Source organism: Pinus tabuliformis, chromosome 8, assembly GCF_031772625.1.
Source record: "Pinus tabuliformis cultivar Carrire ecotype Pingquan chromosome 8, CPIR1, whole genome shotgun sequence".
NCBI lineage: Eukaryota > Viridiplantae > Streptophyta > Pinopsida > Pinales > Pinaceae > Pinus > Pinus tabuliformis.
This window is the reverse complement of record NC_142294.1, coordinates 1,734,204,174-1,734,231,360: the sequence shown is the minus strand read 5'-3', so window position 1 is coordinate 1,734,231,360 and position 27,187 is coordinate 1,734,204,174. Positions and strand designations below refer to the sequence as shown.

Genomic DNA, 27,187 nt, shown 5'->3' with positions numbered 1-27,187 from the left:
TCTTCTATCTGATGGAAAAGTGAGAGGGTATAGTGTCGTGCTCAAGGTACTGGCGCACATCTACGTACCAAGAGGTTCCGTCTTCAGTGGGTGTTGCTCACACTACATCATACATTTCAACTTCCTGCTCCCAGCCGACGAGCTCTTCTTCCTCCTCTGGTGCGTGTACTGCTTTAGCTACAAGTCTGCAGAGCCCATGTCCTTTGACCGTGTGAACTGGCTTGATGTCAAGATCATATTCTTGCAAGCCTGTCATCCAGTTCGCACGTCGTTCACCCAATTCTTGTTGTACAAGCAATGTGTGGACTACTGGGTGAGGGACGTAGACTATGCAGTGGTTCTTCAGCAAGTAGGGCCTGAAGTGTTTCACCGCCTTGTAAACTACATATGCTTGTTTTTCAACGGTGAGGTAGTTGAGTTCGGGTCCCTGCATGCTTGCGCTCATGAAGGAGATGGGACGTTCATCATTCATCTCATCCTTCTAAGTGAGTACTACAGCGAGCGAATTATCAGAGGCGAAGGTGTATAGCAGGAAATCCTTTTTGAAGTCTGGGCTATAGAGTGCAAGCGCTTCTACAATAGCCTGCTTGATATGGGTGAATGCATACTTTTCCCTCTTGCCCCAGCTGTAGACTACATCCTTCTTGATCATGTCCTACATGGGTTTGACTATCTGCGCATAATCCGAGATGAACTTCTGAAGGAAGTTTATCTTGCCCAAGAAGGACTACATGGCTTTCTTGTTGGCTGGGTGAGGGATCTATGTAATAGTCCGGACCTGGTCCGGATCAACCTTGATCCCGCTTTTGGCAACGATGTGTCCAAGAAGGTTCCCCTCAGACACTGCGAATACGCTCTTTTTGGGATTCAAGGAAATCCTGTATTTTCGGCATCGCTCAAAAAATTTCTTCAGATGGCGTATGTGGTCCTCACATTTCCTTGAGAACACAGTCACATCATCGAGGTATACCACTACACTCTGTCTGATGAGTCCGCGAAAAGCGATGTCCATGGCACGTTGAAAGGTTGTGCCTGCATTCACAAGCCCAAACAGCATTCGTCTGTATGCGAACGTACCCCACTTGGTACAGAAGGTAGTCTTGAGTCTGTCAGGTTCTGCCACCAGAACCTGATTGTATCCTGAAAAACCGTCAAGTAGGAAAACATTTGTGCCCCAGATACTGTTTGCAGAATGTGGTCCATAGACGGCACAGGGTAGTTGTCTTTGTCCAAGGCGCAGTTCACATTCCAGAAATCAACACACAAGCAGATTTCCCCAGACTTCTTGCGTACAGGAACAAGGTTTGAAACCCATGTGGAATGACGAACTTTGTATATGATTTGTGCATCCAACAGCTTGGTGAGCTCTTTCTGTATGAGGGGTTCAAGTGACGGATGTACTTTCCTCAGCTTCTGTTGATATGGCTTGACCCCTTCTTTGATCGGAATGATGTGTTGGATTATTCACGTGTCATAAGTTTTTAGATCATCGTACGTCCACGCGAACACATCTCGGTACTGTTTGAACAGGCAGACAAAGGCTTGCCACTCTTGCTGTGTGCAACATGTACCGAGATTGACGAACTTCGAATCTTGTTCTATTCCTAGGTTGATCAGTTCATGCATCATGGTGGAACTGTGGGTTTTGTTGTTCCTTGGCCCCTAAAAGCATTCTTGCAAGTCATAGAGCTTTTCCAATGATGCCACTCCCTTAGGGATGAGGTGGCCTTTCTTGCTACCAGCTTCTACTTGCAAAGATCGCTCGTGCTCGTCTTCATCTATTGTTGCATCCTTGAAGGTGTCAGCGTTGGCCATGAAATGCAATATCTGTTGATCATCATCAAACACGCATAAGTTAGTTATGTTATCCGGGATAGATGGTCTATACAAAATTTCAATAGTAAATCTATCCCTAATCAGCAATGTTCCACCAAGTCTCCGAGACGGGGAGACGCAGGTGCGGGGAGACACACAAAGGGGACGTGTGGGAGAACCCTGAAATTTTAGGGAAATTTAGGGGAGACGGGGGGACGTCGAGGTATATATAATATAATTTTTAATTATATATATTATATATGTATATTATTTTGAAATTTTCATGTTCATATTCATTGTTCAATAATGCTAATTCATCAAGATTCAATACCATAAGATTCAATAATAAAATTCAATATGAAATATTCAAATACAATGTACATTGATCCATATCATTCATCATTCATCAATCATCATTCTATAATTTACATTGAATCATTGATTTAAAAATTAAATTGAAAATTGAAAATTCTGAATTCATCATTCATCATTCTAGTCTTCTAGATTCTAAATTGAACACTAAATTAAAATTTTCAATTTATATAACTCAAAGTTTCAAACTCAAAAATAGTTAAGAGTGAAGAGTCGGTCATCAATATCTAGTGTCACAACTCAAATGTTAAAACTTAAAAGTAAAAATGGAAAATGAACACTGAAAATAAAATCAACTTCAAGGACTCAATCTCAATGATTGGTCCTCTACATCCATCTGCTGCATGAAGTCATTAGGAACATCAATGGGAATGTCATTATCTGAGTCAGAGTCACTCTCTTGAGTGACCAACGGAACTCCAACCAAACCATGCTGCAACTCATCTGGTCCATCCTCATCATCTATCTGTGCACTATCCTTTGGATCCACATCCCATCGTGTTGCTAGTCCCCTCCGATACTCTGGTGTCTTCCTATGTGCAAGACGTAGAGAACTATGCACTGCAACTAGCTTCTCTACTCTCCTAGAGGAAAGTCTATTCCTCTTGATAGAGTGGATGAAGCTATATGTGGACCAATTCCTCTCTGCTGCAGAGGAACTAGCAATCTGAGACAATAAGCGAATAGCAAGATGTTGGATCTCTGGAGCCTCATCCCCATGCATACTTGGACTGGGAAAGGAAAATACCCTCCTTGGATTGCAAGACTTGAAGACCGAGAAAATAGTGTAAGTGTCCTAAGTCTGTCATTTCAAATTTCTTTTTAAGGCTGGACTTCACATGGTTTATAAGGTTGGGATCACTACCAGTAAGAATAAGATCATCAACATAAAGAACAAGGATGATAAGAGAGTTGCCCACTTTCTTGGTGCAGACAGTGTTGTCAGAATGACACCTAGAAAAGCCAGATTCTAAAAGAAAGCTATCCATTTTGGCATACCAAGCCCGAGGAGCTTGCTTGAGGCCATAAAGGGATTTCTTAAGTCGACAAACAAGGCTGGAGTCTGTTTGTATAAAGCCAATGGGTTGTTCCACATAGATTTCTTCCTGCAAGTCCCCATGCAAGAAGGCAGATTTAACATCCATCTGATGGACTTCCCATTTTAAAGAGGCAGCAAGGGAAAGAACAAGGCAGATAGAGTTCATTTTGGCAACAGGGGAGAAGGTTTCAGTGTAGTCAATGCCTTCAACCTGTGAAAAGCCCTTAGCAACGAGACGAGCTTTATGTTTATCAACTTTCCCATCTGATCCATACTTGGTTCTGTAAACCCATTTACATCTAACAAGTTTGCGTCCCTTTGGTAGAGGAACAAGATCCCATGTATCATTTGTCATCAATGAATGATATTCTTCATTCATAGCTGCTTCCCAATGTGGATGGCCTGAAGCTTCTGCAAAAGTGTCAGGATCATGATTTACTGGAGCTTGAGCCAGTAAAGAAGAGGCTCTTTCAAACTGAGAACGTGTATGTCGCTGATCTGTAGGATCACCGGCAAGATCACCTGCTGCATCCCGAGTAGCACGGACCCATCTTGGAAGTTGAGGATCCTAAGAAGGTGGGGGAGGATTATCATCCTCGCTTTCATCATCTGAAGAAGAAATGTTTTCAAAAGTAGAAGAGATAGGAAGAGGTGGCACATCCGCCGGACTAGGCTCACAGGCCGATTTATTTTCATCAAATTTTACATCTCTTCTAATGATAACATTTTTGGACTTAAATGGAATAAGTCTATAACCTTTTACATCTTCAGAATATCCAACAAAAGTACATTTCTCACTCTTAGGTTCTAAAGCTTTATGCTTTTCATCTGGAATATGGGCCCATGCTTCACTTCCAAACACACGAAAGTGACTTACATCTGGTTTAATGGAACTCCAAGCTTCTTCTGGAGTGATATTCTCTAGAACCTTAGTAGGAGTGCGATTGATTATATAATTTGCACAATTAATTGCTTCGGCCCAAAAACTAAGACTGAGTCCTTTAGATTGCAGCATACAATTAGCCATTTCCTTTAAGGTGCGATTTTTCCTTTCAGCTACACCATTTTGTTGTGGAGTGTATGGAACAGTATGTTGCATTTGAATTCCATTTTCGGTGCAAAAGTTGATGAATGTGTTTTTAACATATTCTCCACCATTATCAGTTCTTAGCTTAAGAATTTGATGTCCAGATTGTTTTTCAACAAAGGCTTTGAAGGCCAAAAATGTGTTAAATACTTCGCTCTTGAGTTTTAAGAAGTATACCCAAGTGCGTCTGGAGAAATCATCAATGAAAGTTAAGAAGTACTTGCAGCCAGAGAATGAAGCAACAGGAAGAGGACCACATAAATCACTGTGCACAAGCTGTAAAGGGGCTGAGGCGTGCCAAGAGGCACATTTGTCAAAACTGTCCCGATGATGTTTTCCGAGTACACATCCGAAACAAACACCATCTCTGCAAGATACCATAGGAAGACCTGTCACCATATTTTCTTTACATAGATGCTGAAGGGAGCGATAGTTTTTAAGTGACCAAATCGCTCATGCCAAAGTTTGCTCACTTCATCATTATGAGCAACAAATACTGAGGGAAGATTTGATGACCCAAAGTTGTGAAACTTATACAACCTTGTGGAATCATCAGCAAGACCAGTAGCTAGAATCTGTTTAGGATCTTTTAGATCCTTGATTACAACATCATGAGGTGAAAATTCAACAATTTTACCTTCACCTGAATGAGTTATCTGATAGACAGATAGAAGGTTGCAGGATAAGGTTGGAACACATAATACATCATTAAACTGACCATTGTCTAGATGAACAATTCCAGTCCCTACAACATTAAGAGATCTATTATCACCAACATATATATTTTTGGTGTTACAATCATTTAAAGAAGAAAACATGGCTTGGTTTTTGGCCATGTGATAAGAGGCTCCAGAATCAATGAGCCACTCATGAGAATGAGAAGAAGAAGATACATTTAATGCATAACCAGACTGAGATGATTGACAACGACATGCAGAAAGTGCCATTCTGGAAGTTGAAGTTGAAGTAGGCTCCACATGGATGTTATGTTTCTTCATTGCGGCTTCCAAGGCTTCCATCTTCTTAAAGCATTTAGATTCTAAGTGGCCATCTCGATTACAAAAGTTACAATGTCTATCAGTCTTCTTCCATTTGTTTTTATTGGTCTTATCATTTTGCTGAAATGATCTTTCATTTTGAGGCTGAGTTGGTTTAGGACCATTCTTTTGAGGATATGACTTCTTAGGATTCTTTGAATTTGGTTGTTGCTGGGCGGCTAACGCTTTCGTGGAAGAGTTTCCAAGATTAAGAAGACCAAGGTGTAAGAGTTTTTCTTGTTCTCTTATTAAGGAATCACAAAAGGAGTCAAAGGAAGGGGCCTTGTAGTCTTTTCCTTGACAAATGAAAGCTTCCCTTGTAGAATGAAAAGTGGAAACAAATACAGAGTAGGCTGGTCCCAACTTAGTAAGGATGGAATAAATAAGGTTACCATCTTCTTTCTTAACTTTAACACCTTCCAAGAGATATCTAAGGGTCTTGAATTTGGACAAGAAATCTTCAATGCAAGAAAAATTATTATGATCCAAAGTAAGCAACTCATTTTCAAGTTGATGGGCTCTAATTTCATTTTTAATCCCAAAAACTTTAGCGAGTTTTTCTAATGCTTCATGAGGAGTCTCAAGTTCTGCAATGTGGAATCTAAGATCAGGAGAAATAGACATCCCTATCAAACCACGTGCTTGATCTTGTCTATTTTCCCATTTTGCAGCCTTGTCTTCATCTTTTGGTTTCTTCTCTTGGTCTGTGGCTATTCTAAAGAGACCTTTACTTCTAAGTAAATATTCCATGTAGGCTACCCATTGGAAGTAGTTAGTGCTGTCAAGAATGACTTGGCATGGACTTTCCATTTTTTTTTTTAAAACTGAAGCTGAAGATACTGAAAGTAAGTGTTTCAATGGATAGATCTCGAAAAAATAGGCGGTTTTAAAAAAAAACGGCTCTGAAAAAGGCTTCCGGATGAAGAAGTTATGGCTTTTTGAAAAAAAAAATTGTTGACGTTGCCGGCAAAGTGCGCGAATGTGCGGGAATGAAAAAATCCGCCCCCACAAAATGCAGACTTGAACCCAAGACCTCTACTCTCTTAAAATAGCTTTGAACCAATTGATCTATACAAAAAATTTGAGAGAGAGAGAGAGAGAGGGGGGGGGGCCTTGGTTTGCGTGCTTGCCTTGAGAAAGCTCTTTTTCCCTACAAAACACAAAACCCAACACGAATATGCAAAGAAAAACGAACCTTGCGGCTCGAAGTTAGCTTTAGCCAAAAAACTAGAAATTTAAAAAAAAAAACTCAAAGTTAGCTTTAGCCGAAAAACTAAATATTTTTCTCAATGTTTCTGATTTTCCAGGATCACACTAAGGTGCAGGCAAAAGAGCATACGCATGAGAAAAATCCTTCCTTTCTGTTTCTGATTTGCCCAGATCGCACAGAGTCGTAGGGCAAAGAGCATACGCAGAAATGAAAGGTATAGATCCGGTTAAAAAAAAAAGGCTAAATAAACCAAAACCGAAATAAGCAGAGAGAAAATAACAGTAAACTGCAAAAAACACTGTATACCTCCCGATCTGAAAAATGACGCAGCTAGGGCTACCGGAAACCTTTTCGCGTGAAACGAAAGGGGTTCCTCACTGGAACAGATGCTCCGAACGCAACAGAGCAGTCCTCTCGGCCCGAAAGCAGTCAGAAACAACAGATCTAGGAAACGACAGCCGCATGCAGTTCTACCGGCTTCAGATTTGGATCACCAACGGACGCGGCCCTCAAATAGCTCTGATACCATGTAGGAATTTACAGGGTAAGTTCCTCAGAAAGAATACCAAAAGGACATCGCTCACAACCAGATCACAGATCAATACACCAGTATTTTTGACGTGGTTAAAACCCTCAAAGAGGGAAACAGTCCACGGCCTGTCCCAACGTGGGTACTACAGGCAATTTATTAATCAAAGAATGAAAATTTACATAAGCTTCTCTCATGCACGGATTACCCGAACAATGACCCTCCATGCGCTTTAAATAGAACTCATGGACCAATCGGGTGTCAAGCCACGGATCAAGTGTCGGTAATACCAAGGAGAGAATGAACCGTCGGATCACTACATATCGTGACCGTCGGATTGTAAGTTACAAAATGTACAACGGTAAAGAAACACACTTTACCTAACTCTATACCTAACTCTACACTAGACCAAGTTGAACTTAACTATATCCTATGTGTCGGAATATCCTAACATGGTCCACCAACCAATGGGGTCAGTCTGGCCTAAATCATTGCGATCTTCCCTTGCATCCGGCTTGTTGAAGGGACCACTGAGACTTGCAAATTGCATCCACTGTCTCCTAATGGATCTCCCTTCTTCTGAACTATACATCTTTGTAATGGCTGCTCGAAATCCCTTTTTGACCTCTGGATCTTCAATGGGAAGAATTCTACCACTTCTTGCCACATACCATTTTGGGTTGAGTGCATATGCCGCCATGTGCAAAGGTGTATTCATTCGATCCCACCTACGCTGAATAATGGGTCGAATCTGAGTCGTATAGAACTCTAAGGAAGGATCTTTCTCACGAATGGCCACCCTTACTTGATCCAACATACTATCAAAAGTCTCATAGATTTCTCCAAGAGTAGGAGAATCTGTGTCAGTGTAACGAATGACCTCAACTACAGGACGTAAAAGTGACACCAAATAACCACAATCTGTCCACCAATCATTATCCAATATCTGAATCTTGATTTTCTTCCCTTCCTCTGTCTTGGATTCTGCCCATCTGTTCCAATCTGGAGTCACAACCATGGCCTGCAATGCTGACTGCACCTCCAACATCCTCTCTAATAAAAGAAAATAACTAGCATATCTGGTATCGGTAGGCTTGAGGAATTCCTTCCTCGCATGAGACCTGTACATGGCTAAGGAGGTGTGGTGATCGCACATAAACATTTGCACATTTCTTGCAGTTGTCACCAAGTTAGATACCCACTCAATTTTTCCAATGTCTTTCAATGCATTATTGAGTGCATGCACACAACAAGGGGTCCAGAAAATATGTCTGTATTTACTCTGAATCATTAATCCTGCTAATCTACACACTGCCGCTGCATCTATCACGACCTGTACAACATTTGTAGAGCCAACCTCCTCTATAGCATCACGAAGAAGCTCAAATTGGAAAGCTGCATCTTTGTGCTTTCCAGAACAATCAATAGCTCTAAGAAAGAAAGGCCCCTCTCGGCAAGTGACTATGATGTTGATAAGTGGACATTTGGCAATGTCTATCCGCCCATCCATAACAATAGAACAACCTTCCCTCACCCATGTCTGCCTCAAAGTTTCCTTTTGCACATTAATATTGGCCACTTGCCTTTCTAATATCACTGTCCTCAACTTATGTTCACCTGAGGGCACATATGAGGGTCCTGTTGTTGCAATTGCCTTGACCATCTCCTTGTAGTAAGGAGAACGACTAACATGGAAAGGAATTCCGTTGGCAAAAAGAAATTTGCCAATGGCATCATCTGTATCATCATGGTTCAACTTACTGTACATCCCTGCAAGAGTTGGTCCCACTGCACAAGAGCGGGAACCCTTAGTCCCAATATGAGATGGCGGAGGCATATCTTTCTTTGATTTTCTTCTTGAGCTTGTGGCTTCATTAAAATTTTCTTGAGGTTGGGCCATGACATTTTTGCTTGAGAACATGCCCTTTGCATCTGCTGCCATTTGCATTCTCAAGAGCTCTGATTTTTGTAGCAATGTTAAATGTGAACATATGCTAACCCCTTTGCCACCTACACCCAAAAGATGCATCCTGAGACGACTATAACTCCCAGCCCAAGAATGGGCACAAATGTTGCATTTCCAATGGCGTTTCCCACCTCTTGAGCTTCTCGGTTTTGGTTGGGTTGAAGAGCCAGTGATTTTGGTAGCATATAGCAAAAGAGGTTTGCTTGGATTGAATGTCCCCTTTGCATATTCTGCCAATGACTTTGATGGGGTTGGAGTCGTTGAAATGATATCAACACTAGCTATACTACTGACATGGGTTTCATTCCTTGTTCATGGCGTTTCAGTTTGAAGAAGACTCCTTGTTTCAGTTTGAGAATCATATTCATTTTCAGTTTGACTGTCACTGCCACTTTGGTTGTTGTCACTCATTTTGCAAATAGTTTATTTTGCAGATTTTGTATTATTTAATGCCCTGCAAGAAGGGTTTGCTTAAAAAAAAAAAAAAATTAAACGGTGAATTTAACAAACAATTTAAATTTTACAGTTCTGAGTTTAAAAAAAAAAAATTTAACAGTGAATTTGACAAACAATTGAATTTACAGTTCTGAGTTTTTTAATTTTTAATGCCATGTAAATGAGAAAACTTCAAAACTTTAACACTGAAACAGTGAAACATGAAAAAAAATAAAAAAAATTGCAATCAAACTCACTGTGTACAGTCTGGAGCAGCTGCGTGGAAGTTTGGAACAGCGTTACACTTTACAGGCTTACAGTTACAGCAAAGATGCCGGTTGCGTGGAGGGCGATGGTATAGCAGCAATGCTGTCTTGTGGAGGGTTTGGTAAAAGTTAAAACAATTTAATAATAACATTAAATAATACATGGCCTGAACAATGAAGGCTAAATCGAATTAAAAATTTTAAATTTAGACAAAACAAAAATTACCAGCTACAGCACGCTGTTTCAGTTTTAGTTTTGAGATCTGCCTTTGTCACAGGTCTGCATCATCCTTTTCCCAGGGCTGAGACTGAGGTCCAATAAAAGTATGACAACAGTTCCAAAGTGAAAATAGTAAAATACTACTCCAAAAAACAAACCAGAAATTATGACCAGAAAAGCCCAAGACTTGTGAGCAGAGAAGCCCAACGAAACCACCTCAGAGACAGCAAAAAATCCACGAAATTACTTCACAAAATCACCTCAGAAACGAGTTTTTCTTGTTTGAATTCGGTAGTCAAATGAAGAGGCTGAGCTTCAATATATTCAAGATTACACTGAATAGTTCATACGCTACCGCCTGCGTGGGAGGATGCCACTGCAAGTTTGCTGAATCGTTGAATCTTGATACGCTGCTGCCTGCCGCCTGCGTGGGAGGATGCCACTGCAAGTTTGCTGAATCGTTGATACGTTGCCGCCTGCCGCCTGCATGGAGCAAGAGGGAGGATGCCACTGCAAGTTTTCAACGTGTTACGTAACTGCTAAGTGTTGAACCTAACAGCAACTGCTAAGTGTTGAACCTAACAGCAAGCCGCTGCGTGGAGAAGAGGGAGGATGCGCTGAAGCTTTGAGGAGCAGATGGAAGAAAAAAATGCGTTGAGGTAAGAGCATAATGAATGGCGGCAGAGTGAAAACTTGAAAAGTAGAGTTAACCCTAACTTTTCAATGTTAATGTAATTTTTTATTTGTAATTGTTAATTTAGTTTATTTTTATTTTTTATGTTTTTTTAATAAATTAATTTTCATTTTTTTTAATTTTTTTTTTTGGTTTATAAAGGGTAATTAGACAAAAATGAAGGGGGACGCCCAGAAGAACCCCATTTTCGGGGGGACGCCCAGAAGTACCCCTTTCGGGGAGTCGAGTCTCCCACACTGGGGAAACGCACCCCCTTGCGTCTCCCGAGTCTCCCCAAAAGGGGGACGTGGGGAAACGCACCCCCGAGAGTCTCCCCGTCCCGGGTGCGTGGGGTGCGCGCACCCCACCTTGGGGGACGTGTCCCCGTGGAACACTGCTAATCAGTGACATCCTAGAGGCTGTGTTTGCCAGAGCATTGGCAACTACATTACATGTACGTGGTACAACAGTGATGTTAAATGCTTGGAAGTTAGAGATCAGTCGCCATACCTCTTGCTGGTAACTTTTGAGATGCAATGACAAACAGTGAATGGTGTTACATACTTGTCGTACCACTATCTCTGAATCACCTACCACTTTGAGTGTGACCACGTTGAGGCTAATGGCTTTCTGCAAGCCCAACACGAGTGCTTCGTACTCAGCAACGTTGTTCGTGCACTCAAACTCCAAGCGACTCGAAATCAGATGTTTCCTATAGTTTGGGTCAATCAAGACACACTCGGCTCCTGAACCGTCATGTGTCTTTGATCTGTCGAAATACATGGTCCACAACTCGTCTATACACAGACTGTTCGACGTGCTTGCAATACTACTACTGCTACTATTGTTACAATGTACTGTACATGCTTCATTACCATCAGTTGGGCAAGGAAGGAGACCCAACTGCGTGTCTAGTGGGGTTGGAGTTGGCTGTGCAGGATAACACCCTAGCGTTGTTTCCAGGAGGCAGTTGCCAAACATGAGTTTTGCGAAGGCCAACAATTCATTTTCGCCATTGATGGGAGTGACATTGTGCCTCATATACCTCTCGAATAACACCCAGATTTGATTGTTTTTACCCTTGTACGCAAGCCACATGTGCGACTAGTCTGTAGCAAAATATTCATTCAGATTTTTGGACTAGTCTCTGTTGAGTAGTAAACCGTATGCATCCGGTATCTCCACAACAATAATGTTGATGCATTGGTGGATTCGACCATCGTGAGATAGTCGAATGATCACATCTCGAAGTTCACCAATCGTTGGTATAGAGGTTCGATCAAGTTGGATGATTTGGGTGGAATGTCTTGCTCCATTGTGCATTGATCTTCTTGGCAATGGAGAGCGGCATGACGTTGGCTGCTGTGCCAGAATCAACCAAGCAGTTGTGAACATTACAATTGAAAATTTCAAATGAGAGTAGGAATGGAGGGCAACCTGAGTTTGCTTCTTCCATCCGGAGTGTGTTTAGCACAGTTGAAAGTGATCTAGGAGGTGTGCTTGCTCCCTTGCTGCTACAGGTTCCGTTGTTCGTTGCCATTTGTCCCAATGCGCGCAACAAGATGTCCCGCTGACTCTGGATCTTAGCTAACTCGAACAAATTGATGTTTGCATGAGTTTTCTTCATGTCATCCACAATGTTGTAGTCCAAAGGGGGTAGACTCACCAAGGTGTCCAGGGTAAGACTAGTGTTCGTGTTGTCTGACGGAGTGTTCTGCAGTTTGTTGCTCATGGACGTACTCTTGTCCGTCGTTGTCTTCCCAGGCTTGCTTTGTGTTTTCTGCTTTGGGACAGCTGGTGGATCAACCTTCCTCATCAGCAATCTCATATTTTCTTGTGCTTCCCCAACTGTAAGGGGAGCCCCTTTACTCTTGAGATTGTAACGGTCATTTTGCTTTTGGGGTTGTTTCTCGGTGTTCGTCTTCAGTGCTGCTTGCGAGCACTGATACATGTTTACCACATGCCCAGAACTTGATGCCTCATCAGGTGCAACATCTTCGTCATTATCCATATCTCCCGCTATTCTTGCATACTGTTGTCCGCGTCAAATGTGCGACAGCATACAGAGCCTGCGACTCGCTTCCAGCCTGAACAGGTTCACGCACCGTTCGAGTTGGAACACAGAGCTCTGCGCAGTTTTTGTAGGGAGACGGTTGCTGCCTAATGACATGCTTCCTTGTCTCTGTCTGGGCAGATGGTTGCTTGCAGACGTGTCTGTTTTCCGTTGTTTAAGCTCGGACACTTCTGTTGTCAAGTTCTTGACGAGGCGAGTGAGGGTTTCAATATCATTTGTTTCCTTGTCTCTACCTTTGCTCGCCACCACTTGGGACTTCCTACTCGCGTCTTTGGAGTCCTTTATTGGTTCATCATCCTTGATGACTCCAATCGCGCGCAAGTCTTTCTCAACAGCAATAGCCTCTTCGCAGTTTTCCAGTAATGTTGGTTTCGCAGCTTGCTTGACAAACTATGCAATGCTAGTTGGCAGTGCGGACATGTAGTAGTCGACAGTGATGGAGTCATGAGGTTTTGTGTCCGCTGCAAACTTATTCAATATGCGCGTAAACCTCTGATTGAAGTCTTTTACCTTTTCTTTCCCCTCCATCTTTAGGCTTCCCAATTCTTTGAGTAACATGGCTAGGGTCTTGTCATCAGCAAATTTTTCAAGAAACATGCGTTTGAATGCACCCCAGTTCTGTATGGAGTTGGCTGGAAGGTTGTGATACCATGTAGTTGCGCAACCGTCCAAGGTACATGGAAACAATCTACATGCTACGTCATCGTACCGTACCTCAAGGGTCTACAGTTGCAGGTAGAAGTTGTCCAAATGGTCTTTTGCCTTCACTATGTTGTCAAGGTTGAACTTGATGCTCATTCTCTCCACCCGCTTTGGCATCTTATGCAAAGCACCCGGGAGAGCCAATGGTCCCTGAGTCATCCATTCCAGATTTTGGTCAACCATCTCTTCTTCTTCTTCGTCCTCCTCCTCTTCTTCAGAATCTGACGGTTCTGGCTTTGAGTTTGTTGGTTTGTCTCTGCCTCCTCCGTTGCCTTCCCCTCTGCCTCCTGTACTAGAGTCTGAGCCCAAGATCACGAGGGTGTCTCTTTCTCCCTATCGGAAGATTGGAGGCTCCTCTCCGTCTTCAACAACTTCTACCAGACCTTCAAGTGTGGCAAGAACTACTTCTTCCACTGATGATACAACAACCCCTGTGGGAGTGGTTTTTGGCTTCCTTGATGCGTATGGAAGATGTTGTATTCCTGGGATCAATCTGACTGCTTTCGCGAACTGGCGAGTGATGGGACGGACAGAGCGAAGGTGATGATATGGAATTTCATGTTCATTCCTGGGAGGTGAGAAGTAACCAATTGCAGAGTCGCACATAGGTGAGGGGGAGTGTGAGTTATTGCCTTGACCAGATGGTTGATGAGTGAGTGTGAGAGGACATTCAACCATAAACAATTGGCAGCCCTCCTTCTAGCGCTAGAAATGTTGACAGTGTTGGACCCGCCAACATTCAGGGGATCACCTCAGTATGAAGTCCCAACTAGACCTCACACCATTTGGTGTGGGAGTCCCATCCGGTATGATGGCTCGGTTGCCATTATCTTAAATATTTGCCTTAGCTCTTGCTTGTCAACACAGGAGAGTGGTTTGCTTTGTCTTCGAGTAGTGAGGTTCGCGTGCCTAATGATTGATAGTGTTACTTGTGTCAAGGTTCTTTCACCACAAAGAGAGAGGGTGGAAGTGAGTCCCAAGTCGGATGGGAGGAAACCCAACTCTATTAGGAACACACAACACAATAGGACATGCACAGCTTCCGGAGGAGGAATCCACACGGATGCGGCAGTCACAACACACAAGGGAAGATAGCACGTACAACACTCAGCGGGCAATCTACACAAGTGTGATGGTCATTATAGCAAGTTTACGTGAAAGGTTATGTCTCATGTCCGGGAGGTGACCAACATGGGTAGGAAAGTGTTAACAGCTTATACAACACATTTTCATTAATATATATGTATTAGAACAGTTGAATGAATCCAAGTGTTAAACATAGGTTAAAGCAACATGCATTACAAATGTTCAAGACGAATCTTACAAACAGTTACAACACGTGTGAAAACGTGTTGGCCTGTTAGCAGGCTTCTAAATTAAGCGAAAATTCCAAGACACATTGATACACCATACATCACTAACCCCATGGGCGGGGCATTGGAGCCACTACTTACTCCTCAAAAAACAAATTACAAACTCTCAAGGCTATGTGGGAGGAGCCAAGGTGAGAAGTTTTTTGCATGTACAAATTAGGGGGTATTTATAGCCAAGGGTGAAATTGACCCATTATGGTTGTTCAACTTCCCTCGTGACTGTTTGACTTCCATGACCTTTCAACTTTACATGACTCTTCATATGACAAGTGGGTCTCTTGGACTTCTCCGTTACATTACATTGATTGACAGTATGGCCCACAGTAGAGATGTGGACGGCATGACTCGTGACAAGACTCAATATGACAATGTTGGTACATTCATGCTGCTGTTGGTGTGCATGTCAAGCTACAGTGTTGTTGGGTGATGGATGTCCTCATGGTGTGTCACAGCTTCACCTCCACATGGCAAGGTGCGCGGAGTCTTCGATGGTCGTTGGGTTCGCTTGATGTTGCATTCGCACATTGCTCCTTGCTTGTATGTTGGCATGCTTGACAGGTTCGTCCGTTCGCAAAAAGTGCATGTCTGTTCATCCGTTTGTGAACACATCTTTGCATGATCGTCCATTCGCAAGCACATCTCTTTGCATGCATTGTTTGTTCGTTCGTTCGCGAACAGGTCCTCTTGCATGTACTCCCCTTGTTCATCCCATCCGTCGTCGCACCATGTTTGTTTGTGTACCTATATCTACAGTCACTCATGACGAGACGACATCAAATCCATAAACCTCTTAGTCTACCATGATGCATGATCGTTTCGGATGCAAGCGACCGAGAGGGAAGACAAGGTTACGAAATTGCCAAAGGCAAGCTTCGAGCTGGGATGGAGGCTCCGGCCACTACTAGTGAAAATTGTGCAGAAATCAATGGGAGATGGTGACGGGCAATCCAGATCGACAGTGACTGTCCACGGGGTCTGGCTCAGCTGGAGGAAAAAACTGCGCAATTTCTGGAAGGAGCGGGTAGCGAGAGCCTGGAAGCAAAAACTACGCAATTCCTGGAGGGAATTGGCAACAAGCTACCAGGAGCTTGGCAACAAAAACTGCGCAATTCTTGGAGGGAACTAGCTGTAGGCTACCGGGAGCTTGGCAACAAAAACTGCGCAATTCCTGGAGGGAGTTGGCAGCGTACTGCTGGGAACTACTGGCGGGAAAAACAGCGTTGATGCTGGGAGGCTGGCCTGCTAATCACCTCTGCGCAGTTTCTGAGCTGAGCAAACTGCTAGGCAGCAGAGGGCTTGCCCATGAAATCTGCGTAGTTTTCCGGGTGAGCAGTCGGTCGACTAACTTGTGGGCTGGCTAGAAAAACTACGCAATTTTCTAAGGGAGACAAGGACGGGCATTGGGTGTCTGTCCGGCCTGTCTGCGCAATTTTCTCAATCAGCGGAGTGGGCATGGTCTGCAGCCTCTGCACAATGTTTGAGGGGAGTTAGTCCCGGGGTGACTGTCGGATCAAACTCTCCGATTGACCCGCAGGAGTGTTGATTGATCAGCTTGCAGGCAGCGCAGCTTGAAATGACTTGCTAGGTTCTTTTGTGTTGTTCTAGGTGACAGTCGATCGAGCCGATGGCAAGGTCAAAGTCCGGATGTCAGAGGGTGATCTAGTTGTCAGAGCTTCAATAAAACAACTAATTGTGTGAGCAAGTGAAAAGGTGCATACGCGAACTTGCAAACACACACTTACATGACTTGACGACAAGACGACTCAAACCATCTAGACACACATGCTCAACATGACTGACCAACGGTGCAAGTCGACAAGCGTGACGTTTGTGATTGATCGCTGGACAACCGCGACGACGCTCGCGCGACAATGTATACAACTCTGTGTGCGAGTGCGACGAATGTTTACATAGCAAGCACAACATGTGCACACGAAGCGGAGACCTTGTGTATGACCAAAACATGGTCGCAAGCGAGACATTGTACCCACATGCAAAAGTTGCCAATTGGACAGTTGAGCAAGGTGGGTGCAAAGACAACCACAAGCTCACGGGGTGAACCCGAGTGCATGCAAACATCAAGTAAAACTCTCAAACGAGGCTCCAAAATTAGACGCGAGCCAAAATTTTGGAGGGTGTTGCAGCCGCTACAACAAGATGCTAATTTGATGGCTAGCCGACCATGACAATTTGTCCAAAATCAAAATAAATTCATAACTTCATTTGTACATGTCAGAATGGGATGATCTTTAGATCAATCCTACATCTCTCGAAGAGAGGAATCCAAGAAAAATATGAGCAACCTCATATGAGTTGTCCAATGTGAAGTTTGGCCCTAGTTGCCAAATTTAACAGTAATGCATGTTGTTGGGCTCTCTAAGAAGCCTGATGAAGTCCATAAGTGCCAAAATGATGAATTGGACTTCCAAAAGTAATGGACAAGGGGTTGGCCCCTTGTTAACCACATAATAAACCTATGGTGCTCCCAATGGTTGTGAGGGCACACAAGTGACCTCACAGGTCTCCAAGTAAGTCGAAGATGCTTGTAGACCATCTGTAAGGGCTCATATGATGGTGTAAGTGATGCCACATCAACGTACAAGTCCTGGGTCATCTGCCAAGTGCATGGTACAACTGTGGGGCTGGCTAGGCAAAGGTGAACCAGGTGCATCTTCCTAATCCAATTGGTGAATCTCGAGCAATCTCTGAACATCTCTGGGGATCCATGGAGTGTTGTCTACTGTTGTGGAGGCCCATGGCTCTCAACACACACCCTACATGTGCCAATGTAGCCCTCTGGAGGGTTAGGACCCCGTATAGGGAGACCAAACCCAAGATGGAGACCACCTATAATCCTGCATAAGATCCAATGCGTCCCCTAGCCTTCCAGTACAACAAGTCATCAAGGAAATCGAGTAAAAGAGCTTACAAACCATGGAAACGAGTGGGGACTTCATAATGGCCTGCCCTTCCATAATGGGTTTTGGCATGTGCTAATGTCTCCAAGCTCTAAATGGGGTTAACCAAGTATCCTATTAGGTGGTTTCTACTTCTAAAGGGGATAGTATGTCCAAAGTACACCCTTCAAAAGGTAGTGGTATGTGATAAAGAGATGAATGGAGTAGGGGATGAAAGGGGCAACCCTGGGCCACATGTTGGGGTACAAGGGAAGCCCACACTTGGGTATATTATGTATAGGAGGGAGCAATTATGGTACATGAGGTGACCCAACCTTGATTTTTCCACCCTTCTTTATATGCCTTTTGCCTTTTATGATTTTTCTTTAATTGACTACTCGGGGCTCAAGGGGTAAGAGCATGATGTGTGAGATATAGTAGTGGATACCCCCTTTAAGGTAGGGTGGTTCATTGCCCACCAGGGGTTGGGACAATCATGGGTTCCTGAATGATAAAGGAGGCTCATCTAGGGCCTGTAGGAACCAGGGTGATGGCCATGATGATGGGGTAGAGCTCATGTATTGGTTTTTGCCCATGTGCTAAATGTGTTTGTACCGGCCATCTTTTGCATTTTGAGGTACATTTTGCTGTTGAATGTGGTCAATTATGCTTTTACTTTTCTTTTCAGCTGCATCAACCTCTAGGGCATCATTCCAAGCCTGACCCAAGGTGTGGGCAAGGGGAAGGGGAAAGCTAACCCTATGTGGACCCAGTGAAGGAATGTGGACCCAGGTGGGAGAAATGATGAATGGGGTTATAAGGAGTGGAAGGGGATTAATATATATGGATGAGGGAGCGGGACCATGCAACCAACATCGGGGTTTCCCATGTAATAACATCCCTAAATCCGAAGGGTCAATAAAAGTGATCCCACGGGACTAGAATCGAAGGTTATCAACCAAAGGGGTCTAGGGGACAAGAGCATAGACCTCGTCCATTCTTTCCGTTGAATCCCCCCATTAATCCATACCCGGAAGTGTCCATGATAAGCAAAAGGTTCGGGTGGCCCACCTTCAAACAAACGATCATGGCAAATGGGTGAGGGACCACATGGTTGGCTCAAGTGGCAGAGAAGTGACACAATGAGCTAGTTGGTGGCTGCAAGGGATTGTTGGCTACCGGCTAAGGACCAGCTTGGAGAAAAAAATTCTCCTAAGGATATCACCCACAAAATGGTGGGTAACAGTCTCCAAATGTGAATTTGGACTGACACAGATGCTATACCTTGGCCACATCATCGAAGAGGATGGGGTGTGTGTGCACCAGGAGAAGATCAGGGCCATACTGGATTGGCCTACACCCAGGAGTGTGACTGAGCTACGGGGATTTTTGGGCATCTACACCTATTACAGGAAGTTCGTGAAGGGGTTTTCACAGTTGGCAACACCCCTCACCGATCTGACCAAGAAAGGTGCGTTTGAGTGGACAGATGTAGCGCAGGGGGCTTTTGAGCGCCTCAAACAGGTGATGAGCAGTTGTCTGATGTTAGCGTTGCCAAATTTTTCACAGTCATTTGTACTGGAGTGTGATACATCCAACAAGGGCGTTGGGGTCATTTTGATGCAGGGTGGGCACCCCATAGCCTTTGAGAGTTAGAAGCTCCTTACTCATGACAGGCTCTACTCCATATATGACAAGGAGATGTTGGCCATCATGCATGTGTTAGCCAAATTCCGACAATATTGTGTAGGCAATAGTTTTAGGGTCAAGAGTCAAGACTGATCACAACAATCTTCGGTTCCTTTTGGAGTATAAGGAGCTCAACAAGAGGCAGCAGAAGTGAGTCAGCAAGATCCAGGCCTATGATTTTGACATAGAGTATGTCAAGGGAAAGAAGAATGTGGTAGTTGATGCTTTATCTAGGAGGCCCACGACACTATCCCTTATGAGTATTTGCCAGGATTGGAGGGTGCAGTTGCTGGTGGAGTACTCTAAGGACAAGCAGGCTTGTGAGATCTTAGATGGCACCCATGCAGATGATCGGTTCCGTGTGATGGATGAGGTGATCTACTACAAGAATCGGATCTATTTGGTACCTGGTTCGCAGTTGAGGGAGAGGATTATGCAGGTTGCGCATGACTCTCCACTAGCAGGGCATCAGGGGTTCCTCAAGGCATATTGCGCTATCCGGGAGCATTTCTCATGGAGGGACCTCAAAGGGGATGTTCTGAGGCATGTACAAGAGTGTGATACCTGTCAGAGGAACAAGGGAGAGCAGACACACCCCGCGGGATTACTGCAGCCTCTTCCCATTCCTGAGAGGAAATGGGAGAGTATATCCATGGACTTTATTACAAGGTTGTCGGCAGTACAGGGGCAGGACTACATATATGTAGTGGTCGACAAGTTGACCAAGTACGCCCATTTCTTCGCCATACCCTCCCAGTCATCAGCTTCACAGGTGGCCAAGTTGTTTTTTAAGGAGGTGTTTAGGCTACATGGTCTCCCCAAGACCATTGTGAGTGATAGGGACAGTCGATTCATGGTGGGATTCTGGCAGGATTTGTTTTGGATAGAGGGGGCTAGGCTCACACACAATACCAGTTATCACCCACAAACCGATGGCCAGACAGAGATTGTGAACAAGTGGTTGGAGGGGTACTTGCACAACTATGTGACCAGGCAGCAGTGCGCATGGGTGAAGTGGCTTCACCTTGGAGAGTACTGCTACAACACCATGTTCCACATGTCAATAGGTATGTCTCCATTTCGTGCTTTGTATGGTTATGATTCTCTAACATTTGCTGATTTGGTGTTTGGAGACAGCAGGGCCCCAGGGGCCAAAGATTGGATACAGGAGAGCCAAGACATCCTTAGGGCTCTCAAGGATAATTTACAGACAACCCAAAATCAATGGAAGCTTTGTGCAGGCAAACACAGATTTGAGAGGCATTTTGAGGTTGGGGACTTAGTCTTTCTGAGGCTCCAACCATACAGGCAGTCCACTCTGAAGCAGAAGGGAGCTGAGAAGCTCAAACCACGTTTCTATGGGCCTTACAGGGTGACCAGGCGGGTTGGAGAGGTGGCCTATGAGTTGGAGCTCCCACCAGGGAGCAAGGTACACAATGTGTTTCATGTCTCATGCCTAAAAAAGGCCTTGGGACAGCAGGTGACAGCGGCTACTGATCTACCCCCTTTGGATGATGAGGGGCATTTGGTGTTGGTGCCAGAGGCCACAAATCAAGCAACCTCAAAAAGAGTCAAGGACACAGTATTAGATGATGCTTGGTGGGAGAGGGTAGATCTTACTATTAAGATCATGGACCCTATCATTGCTTTGTTGTGATTTGCAGATACAGACCAACCCATCCTAGGAGAGGTTTATGAGGGATGGGATTCCATGATTGAGTCCGTGAGGACCATTATTTTTCAGAGTGAGTGCCCTGAGTATGAGACATCAATGGAGGCCTTCTTCACCACCATACAGGATATTCTTGTCAACAGGTGGGACAAGAATTGCACACCTTTGCATTGCTTGGCTCACTCATTGAATCCAAAATACTATAGCCATAAGTGGTTGAATGGTGGACCTTCATGCAGATTCCCTCCTCACATGGATGGTGAGATTTCACAGGGGAGGAAGGATGCATTGAGATGGATATTTCAAGATAGAGCATCCCTTGATGAGGTGGAGGATGCCTTTGCAAAGTTTTCCACTGGCACTAGGTGATTTGCAAGCTATGATGTTATTAGAGACAGGGGGGCTAAGAATCCCTATTCTTGGTGGGAAACTCATGGGGCAACATGCCCTCCTCTACAATAGTTAGCCATGAGGCTCCTCTCTCAGGTTACTTCATCCTCTTGTTGTGAGAGGAATTGCAACACATATGGGAATTTGTATAGTTTGAAGAAGAACAAGCTTGAGTAGTCCAAGGTAGAGACAATGGTGTATGTGCACACCAACCTTCATTTTATTTATAGGCAGAGGCAGGAGTGGTTGAAGGGAAAGACAAAGATGTGGGATGTATTTCCTGATGACATGGGTTTGGAGTCTGGACAACAGTGTTGAGTTGGCAATGGCCAACTTGGATCTTAATGACCCAGTGCTAGAGCCTGTCACTTTTGATGATGGCGATACTCTTGAGGGGTCATCCTCCACACCAATGGATGCAGAGACTGCATTGGATACAGAGGAGGAAGATGCAAAAGAGTGTAGTGGTGGTATTGATGTTGAATTTAATATTGATGACTTTGAGCTATAGGCAACACTGCAGCAGCCAATATCCTATGAGATTCTTCGGTTTCGGGTTCTAGTGTCTACCTTGTTTTGTATTTGTTATTTTTCATTAGCATTCCTAGTCAAGAATCATCAAGACTCAGTACCTATGTAATACATTTTGATTTTGATGACTTAATGAGAAAGTTGCAGTTTATGGTTAATTTCTAGTTGTAAAGTTGTAAACATGTGGCATTGATGAATCATGATTGTATGCATAATGTTACAAACTTACAATGTACATGTATGAATCTATGATTGAATTTGTTACTTGTATCATCATGAGAATTTGTGTAATATCATAATATGATGTATATATATATATATAGCTTGTCCTGTTCCGAGGGTCTTTGTGTCCCGTGTCAAACTCTCGTATCCCCGTATCATCCCGGTCCCGTGTTATCGTGTCAAGTGACTTAGGTTAATCTATTATTTTAACAGATTTTGGGCCTCAACTCACGAATTTGTATAAACGGATCTCTTAGGTTTGGAAACACCTCCTTCATGAAGAAGCATATACATTTGCGTGCTCATGAGTTCTTTATAGAGGAGTTTGAGTTTTTAGAGGAGGAGCCCATCCTTCGTTCCAAACCTTGGTTTGTGGGATGTGGATGTTTATGCATAACACATTGGTCTCGTTTCTTTAATTCCTCTTCAGACATGTTACCTTCGGCTCCACTGTGAGCCAAGCTTCTCAATCTACCTTTGCATTTATGGGGAGTTAACTCAATGGCCTACAATGGAAATGCTCTCCAGATTTTCGGTTATAGTCCCTTGTGTTGAAGTGGACTTAGCAAATGACCTACCTGAAGATATCTTAATTGAGGTATCAAGCAAGGTTTGAAAATAAAAACTAGACTAGGATGAGTAGCCTTCAGACGTCGATCATGGTTTGATTGTGGGCACTTAGAGGCTTACTCTCCAAAAAGTAGTATAGAAATTGGAAAGCCTCCCAAAAAACCTCTAGAGGGAAGAACTGAAAGCAGAATCGCAGACCCACTAGATGGCAAGGTATTGATGAGCATCATCATCTAATATAATTGGCAGATTCCACCATGGCGGTGGCATCTGAAGGTGATAACTAAATTCCTAGCAACAAAGGCTCTATGGAGGCTAACACTGCTAAAGCAATGTAGTGGTCTCCCCATCTGCCATCCCTCCTAGAGGAAACGGCCGGAGTAATGGACTACAGTTAAGAAAAGAAAGGAAAAAAATGGCATCAATCCTAAAGATCTTGTTTAAGAGAGACGTTCTCAAGCTTCAGAGGATAAACTCATGTTCCGCTAGAGATTGTGGGGATGTAGCCCTCTAGAGATGATCAACGAGTCAGTAAATAAAAGGAAAATTGTTGGACTATAACAAGAAGAAAATCTCTCAACCATCAGTTGACTCTTGGAAATCAAGGGAAATGAGATCAGGCAAGAATTACTGAGATTGGTCCTAGTTTCGTTTTGCTGTATGTCTTTTCTGCCCATCACTAGTTGGGCACTATATTCGTAACCCTTTCTTCTATTTTATTCGAAAAAAAGTGGATTTGTTCTCTGTTTATAAAAAACCTGGGAAAGGAGCATTATTACAAATAACTCATGTTACATAGAATACCTGATAAAGATGTTGATAGGTACAGAACCAAATCTCAAAGATTCCGGAACCAATACGCATGGTAACAGCATACACTGCACACAACCATACAACATCTTTACAGGAAATTCATTTGTTATGTTAACGCTAATATTCTGGTTACGGACGTTCGGTCGTTGTGACGAGCATGGGCAATTACGATGTTTATACAAAATTGTATCAGGCACATTCATAACATAGAATTCAAGGGGAACATAGTAAATAAAAATTAAAATTAAAAACTAAAAAATAAAAATTAAAAATTAAAAAAAGAAAAATGAAGCTAGGCGGGAAAGGAGTATAGATACTGTAGAGGCAATATTGTAAAAGGTTTGTTCCAAAGGCAAAGTATTGCAGGGATTTCTCATAATTATTTATTTCCTGGTCTAACGAATTGCCTGGAAGGCAATGTTGTACGATTCCTAGATACGTTGAGTAGGTAGTGTAAAACTCAGTAACATAAATATATTCCCAAGGGCAGAAAATATATTCTTCAGTTTATGTTTCTTTACCGTCAGTGATAAAATATTCGAACAAGCCTGTATTTTAGTCACTTTCCCAATGAGAATTGCCTTCCCATCAATTGGCTTTGCCCTATAAATTGGGGTTTGCTCTGCAGGCCTTTGGCATATAGATGATTCAATAAGTTATCCAATAGCCAAAAATATATTTTGTAGAAATAATTTGCACCAGAACTCTAAATTTCACCCAAATTTCATTATGTTTCCTATGAACTGAAAACTCGTTTGAAAGCAGCACGTTATCAATCGGTAGCATGAAATGAAATGGTGGCCGAGAAGTCACGAAAGGAAGAACATAAATCAATAATTAATGAATGCATGAAGTTACCATTTTAAATTGCTGACGATCTACGGCCAGATAATATTGACGGACTGCTTCACCATCTCGTTGTCCCTCCATATTAATTTACTCTAAAGCACTCACTGTAACTGCATATAAAGCTGCAAATTGGTATGGAGCACTCCCACTCTAGCAGAACGACAACAACATTACAAACTTAGAAACCATGGCGTTTTTACCCGCGCGTCCTCCCTTAGCTTCTTTTACAACAAATGTAATTATGGGTTGGTTTTCAATCCTGTGCACCGTACTTTTATTTTAAAAGCCCCCAAAACCAATAAACTGAATATGAATGGTTTCTAAAATTCATTTGAACTGTGAGGGTTGTTCCGAACTTAGTCCTCATGTTGATAATCAAAACCCTTTTCGAATCTCACTTTACTTTTACTTTTATTTAATATAAATGAAATGAAATGATACTTTAAGGTCCACAAGGCTAAAAATAGTCATTGAGATTATTAGTTCTTTGTTTTTCCTTTTTTGCAATTCAATTCTTTTTAGATTCAAATTGATGATGCGCTGACCCAACCTTCCAACAATCCCCTCACTAAAAAGACATTGCCAAGAAATTGATGCTAACATGTTCTCATAACTTTCTGTGATGTTTTTGAATATATCGCATTCCAAAATGAAATGTTTTTCTGATTCCACAACCCTAGACATCCAAAATGTACACACCCGTTCTTCCCAAGCTTCTTTAGGCCTTTTCCACTGTCTTGTTTCACACCGAAGTTGACGTGAGTTGGTCTTTAATTGAGCAATAAGAACCTTTGCCCTCCACAAAATGCTAGCTCCAATGAACACTTTTTGTTGTAGATCACACGTAGGGTTGAATTCCTCAATGTAATATTTCTTCTTTCTACCCACCTCTTTTCCCCATACCTTTTTACGAAATTTCTCCATAACAAAATCTTTTAGCTCCTTGCTATTTGTGGGACAGGCATTGAGGTAGATATTCCATTTTTGCATCCATGTGTAGTTTCGTTTCATCCATGTTTTCTTTCTTTCACTCACGCCTTCATTGAAGATAACATTAGGCCATCTACCTACTCTCATTTGCTCAATTATTTTTAGATATCTTATGAGCCGCACCATAGAAATTGCTTCAATGTGAGTTGCTCCTGTTTCACTCAACGTTATCTCATAAGCTACTAAACTTTTTGTTTTGAACTTGCTCATGATCAAATGTTTTTCGATTTTCTCAATGTGTTTCCATTTTGAGATGAGAGTGTTGCTAGCCCACAATTCACACTCATATAGCATCACTAAACAAACTAGGAGTCCAAAAAGCACCTTTCTCATTTTCCAATCCCATAACTCTGCCTCTCTACATCTGTTTCAAAGAGCATATAATGCTTTCCACCCTCCTAAAATTCTCTTCTTTCTACAGTCCTCCCAGTTGAGTTTGTTGTTGAAATCAACCCCAAGGTACTTGTATTCATTTACTTCTTCAAGAATGTTGTCTTCAAAGAAGAAAGTATGCTGACTCTGCTTCCTTTTATTAGAAAAAATCATTATTTTGGTCTTTCTAGTATTGACTTGCATACCCACTCCTCTACAAAAATGCTCAAGGGCATATAAGTGCATTTGTAATTCATGGGCCAATTTAGAAATCAATACAATATCATCAGCATATAAAAGAATATTTATCGCAAACTCCCCCAACTGAACACCATCTCCACCTTGTAGATTTAGCCACTTTTCCAATTTATCAATATATAGACCAAAAAGATTAGGGGACAGAAGGCAACCTTGCTTGACTCCAATGTCACTTCTGAAGCTTTCTGAAATACCTGCTGAGGTTTTAATTTTGACTTTCACTTCTTCATAAAGTCTATGGACATCAGCTCTATAATGCACAAGAATTTGAAGTTCTTCCATTCTATGCCACAACTTATCCTTAGGGACTGTGTCAAATGCTCTTTTGAAGTCAACAAAGCAACAAAATACTTCTTCTTTGTCCTCCCAAACCTTTTCAACAATGTGTCTCAATGTGATGCCATGATCCACTGTAGAATGTTTCAGCCTAAAACCCGCTTGTCCTCTTGCCCTCTTTTCTTCTACTTCTGCCCACTTACTAATTTTGTCTTCTACCATGCTACCGAAAAGCTTTGCAAACAAAGGATATATTAAATTTGTTATAATAAAAATCAATGCCCCACCAAGTTTTGGGATGGGGACGGGGAGAGGGGATATGCGAGAGTGGCCTATGCAAAAGCTCCCTACCATTTTTTATGAAACTAGGGACGTCGGAGTATTTAACACAAGGAACCCAAAAAAAAAAAAAAAAAAAAAAAAACTTATAAATATATCCTTAATATTTTATAATTTAACTATCTTTATCATTATATAATACTTACATCATGAAGGATAAATCAATGAATCATATAACTTAAACAAATTTAAAACAAAAAGCATGATACAATCATACATGTAACTATAACAATGTACAATAAAAATAAAAGTTTAAACCATATTGAAGTTCTAACTATGAACACTGAATATTGAAATAAAAGTCCAAGTCTTATACATGAGGATTCAATTTTTTATAGAGGCAAGTTTAATGTATCATATATCAAGATTCAAAACAAATTGAAGTTTGAAACAAAAAATCAGATAACATAAGAACATATCAAATGACAAATGAGCATAATTACTCAAGATAATGTCCCGCTAGTCTTTGCATCCAACTGCTGCATGAATAAATCAAGATCAACCATGTAACCATCTGAATC

The 27,187-nt window shown here is 42.5% G+C and overlaps 1 protein-coding gene across 1 annotated transcript in view; it reads right to left on the bottom strand.

The window, feature by feature from the left end:
- The window catches only part of LOC149243020 (ATP-dependent RNA helicase fal1-like), a 282,436-nt gene extending 257,617 nt beyond the window's left edge, over positions 1-24,819 (bottom strand). The window contains exon 1 of the mRNA XM_089367746.1: positions 24,441-24,819. Coding sequence (XP_089223872.1) covers positions 24,441-24,512 — 72 coding nt within the window. The 5' untranslated portion in view covers positions 24,513-24,819. The remainder of the gene's footprint in view (positions 1-24,440) is intronic.
- Between the last annotated feature and the right edge of the window lie 2,368 nt (positions 24,820-27,187).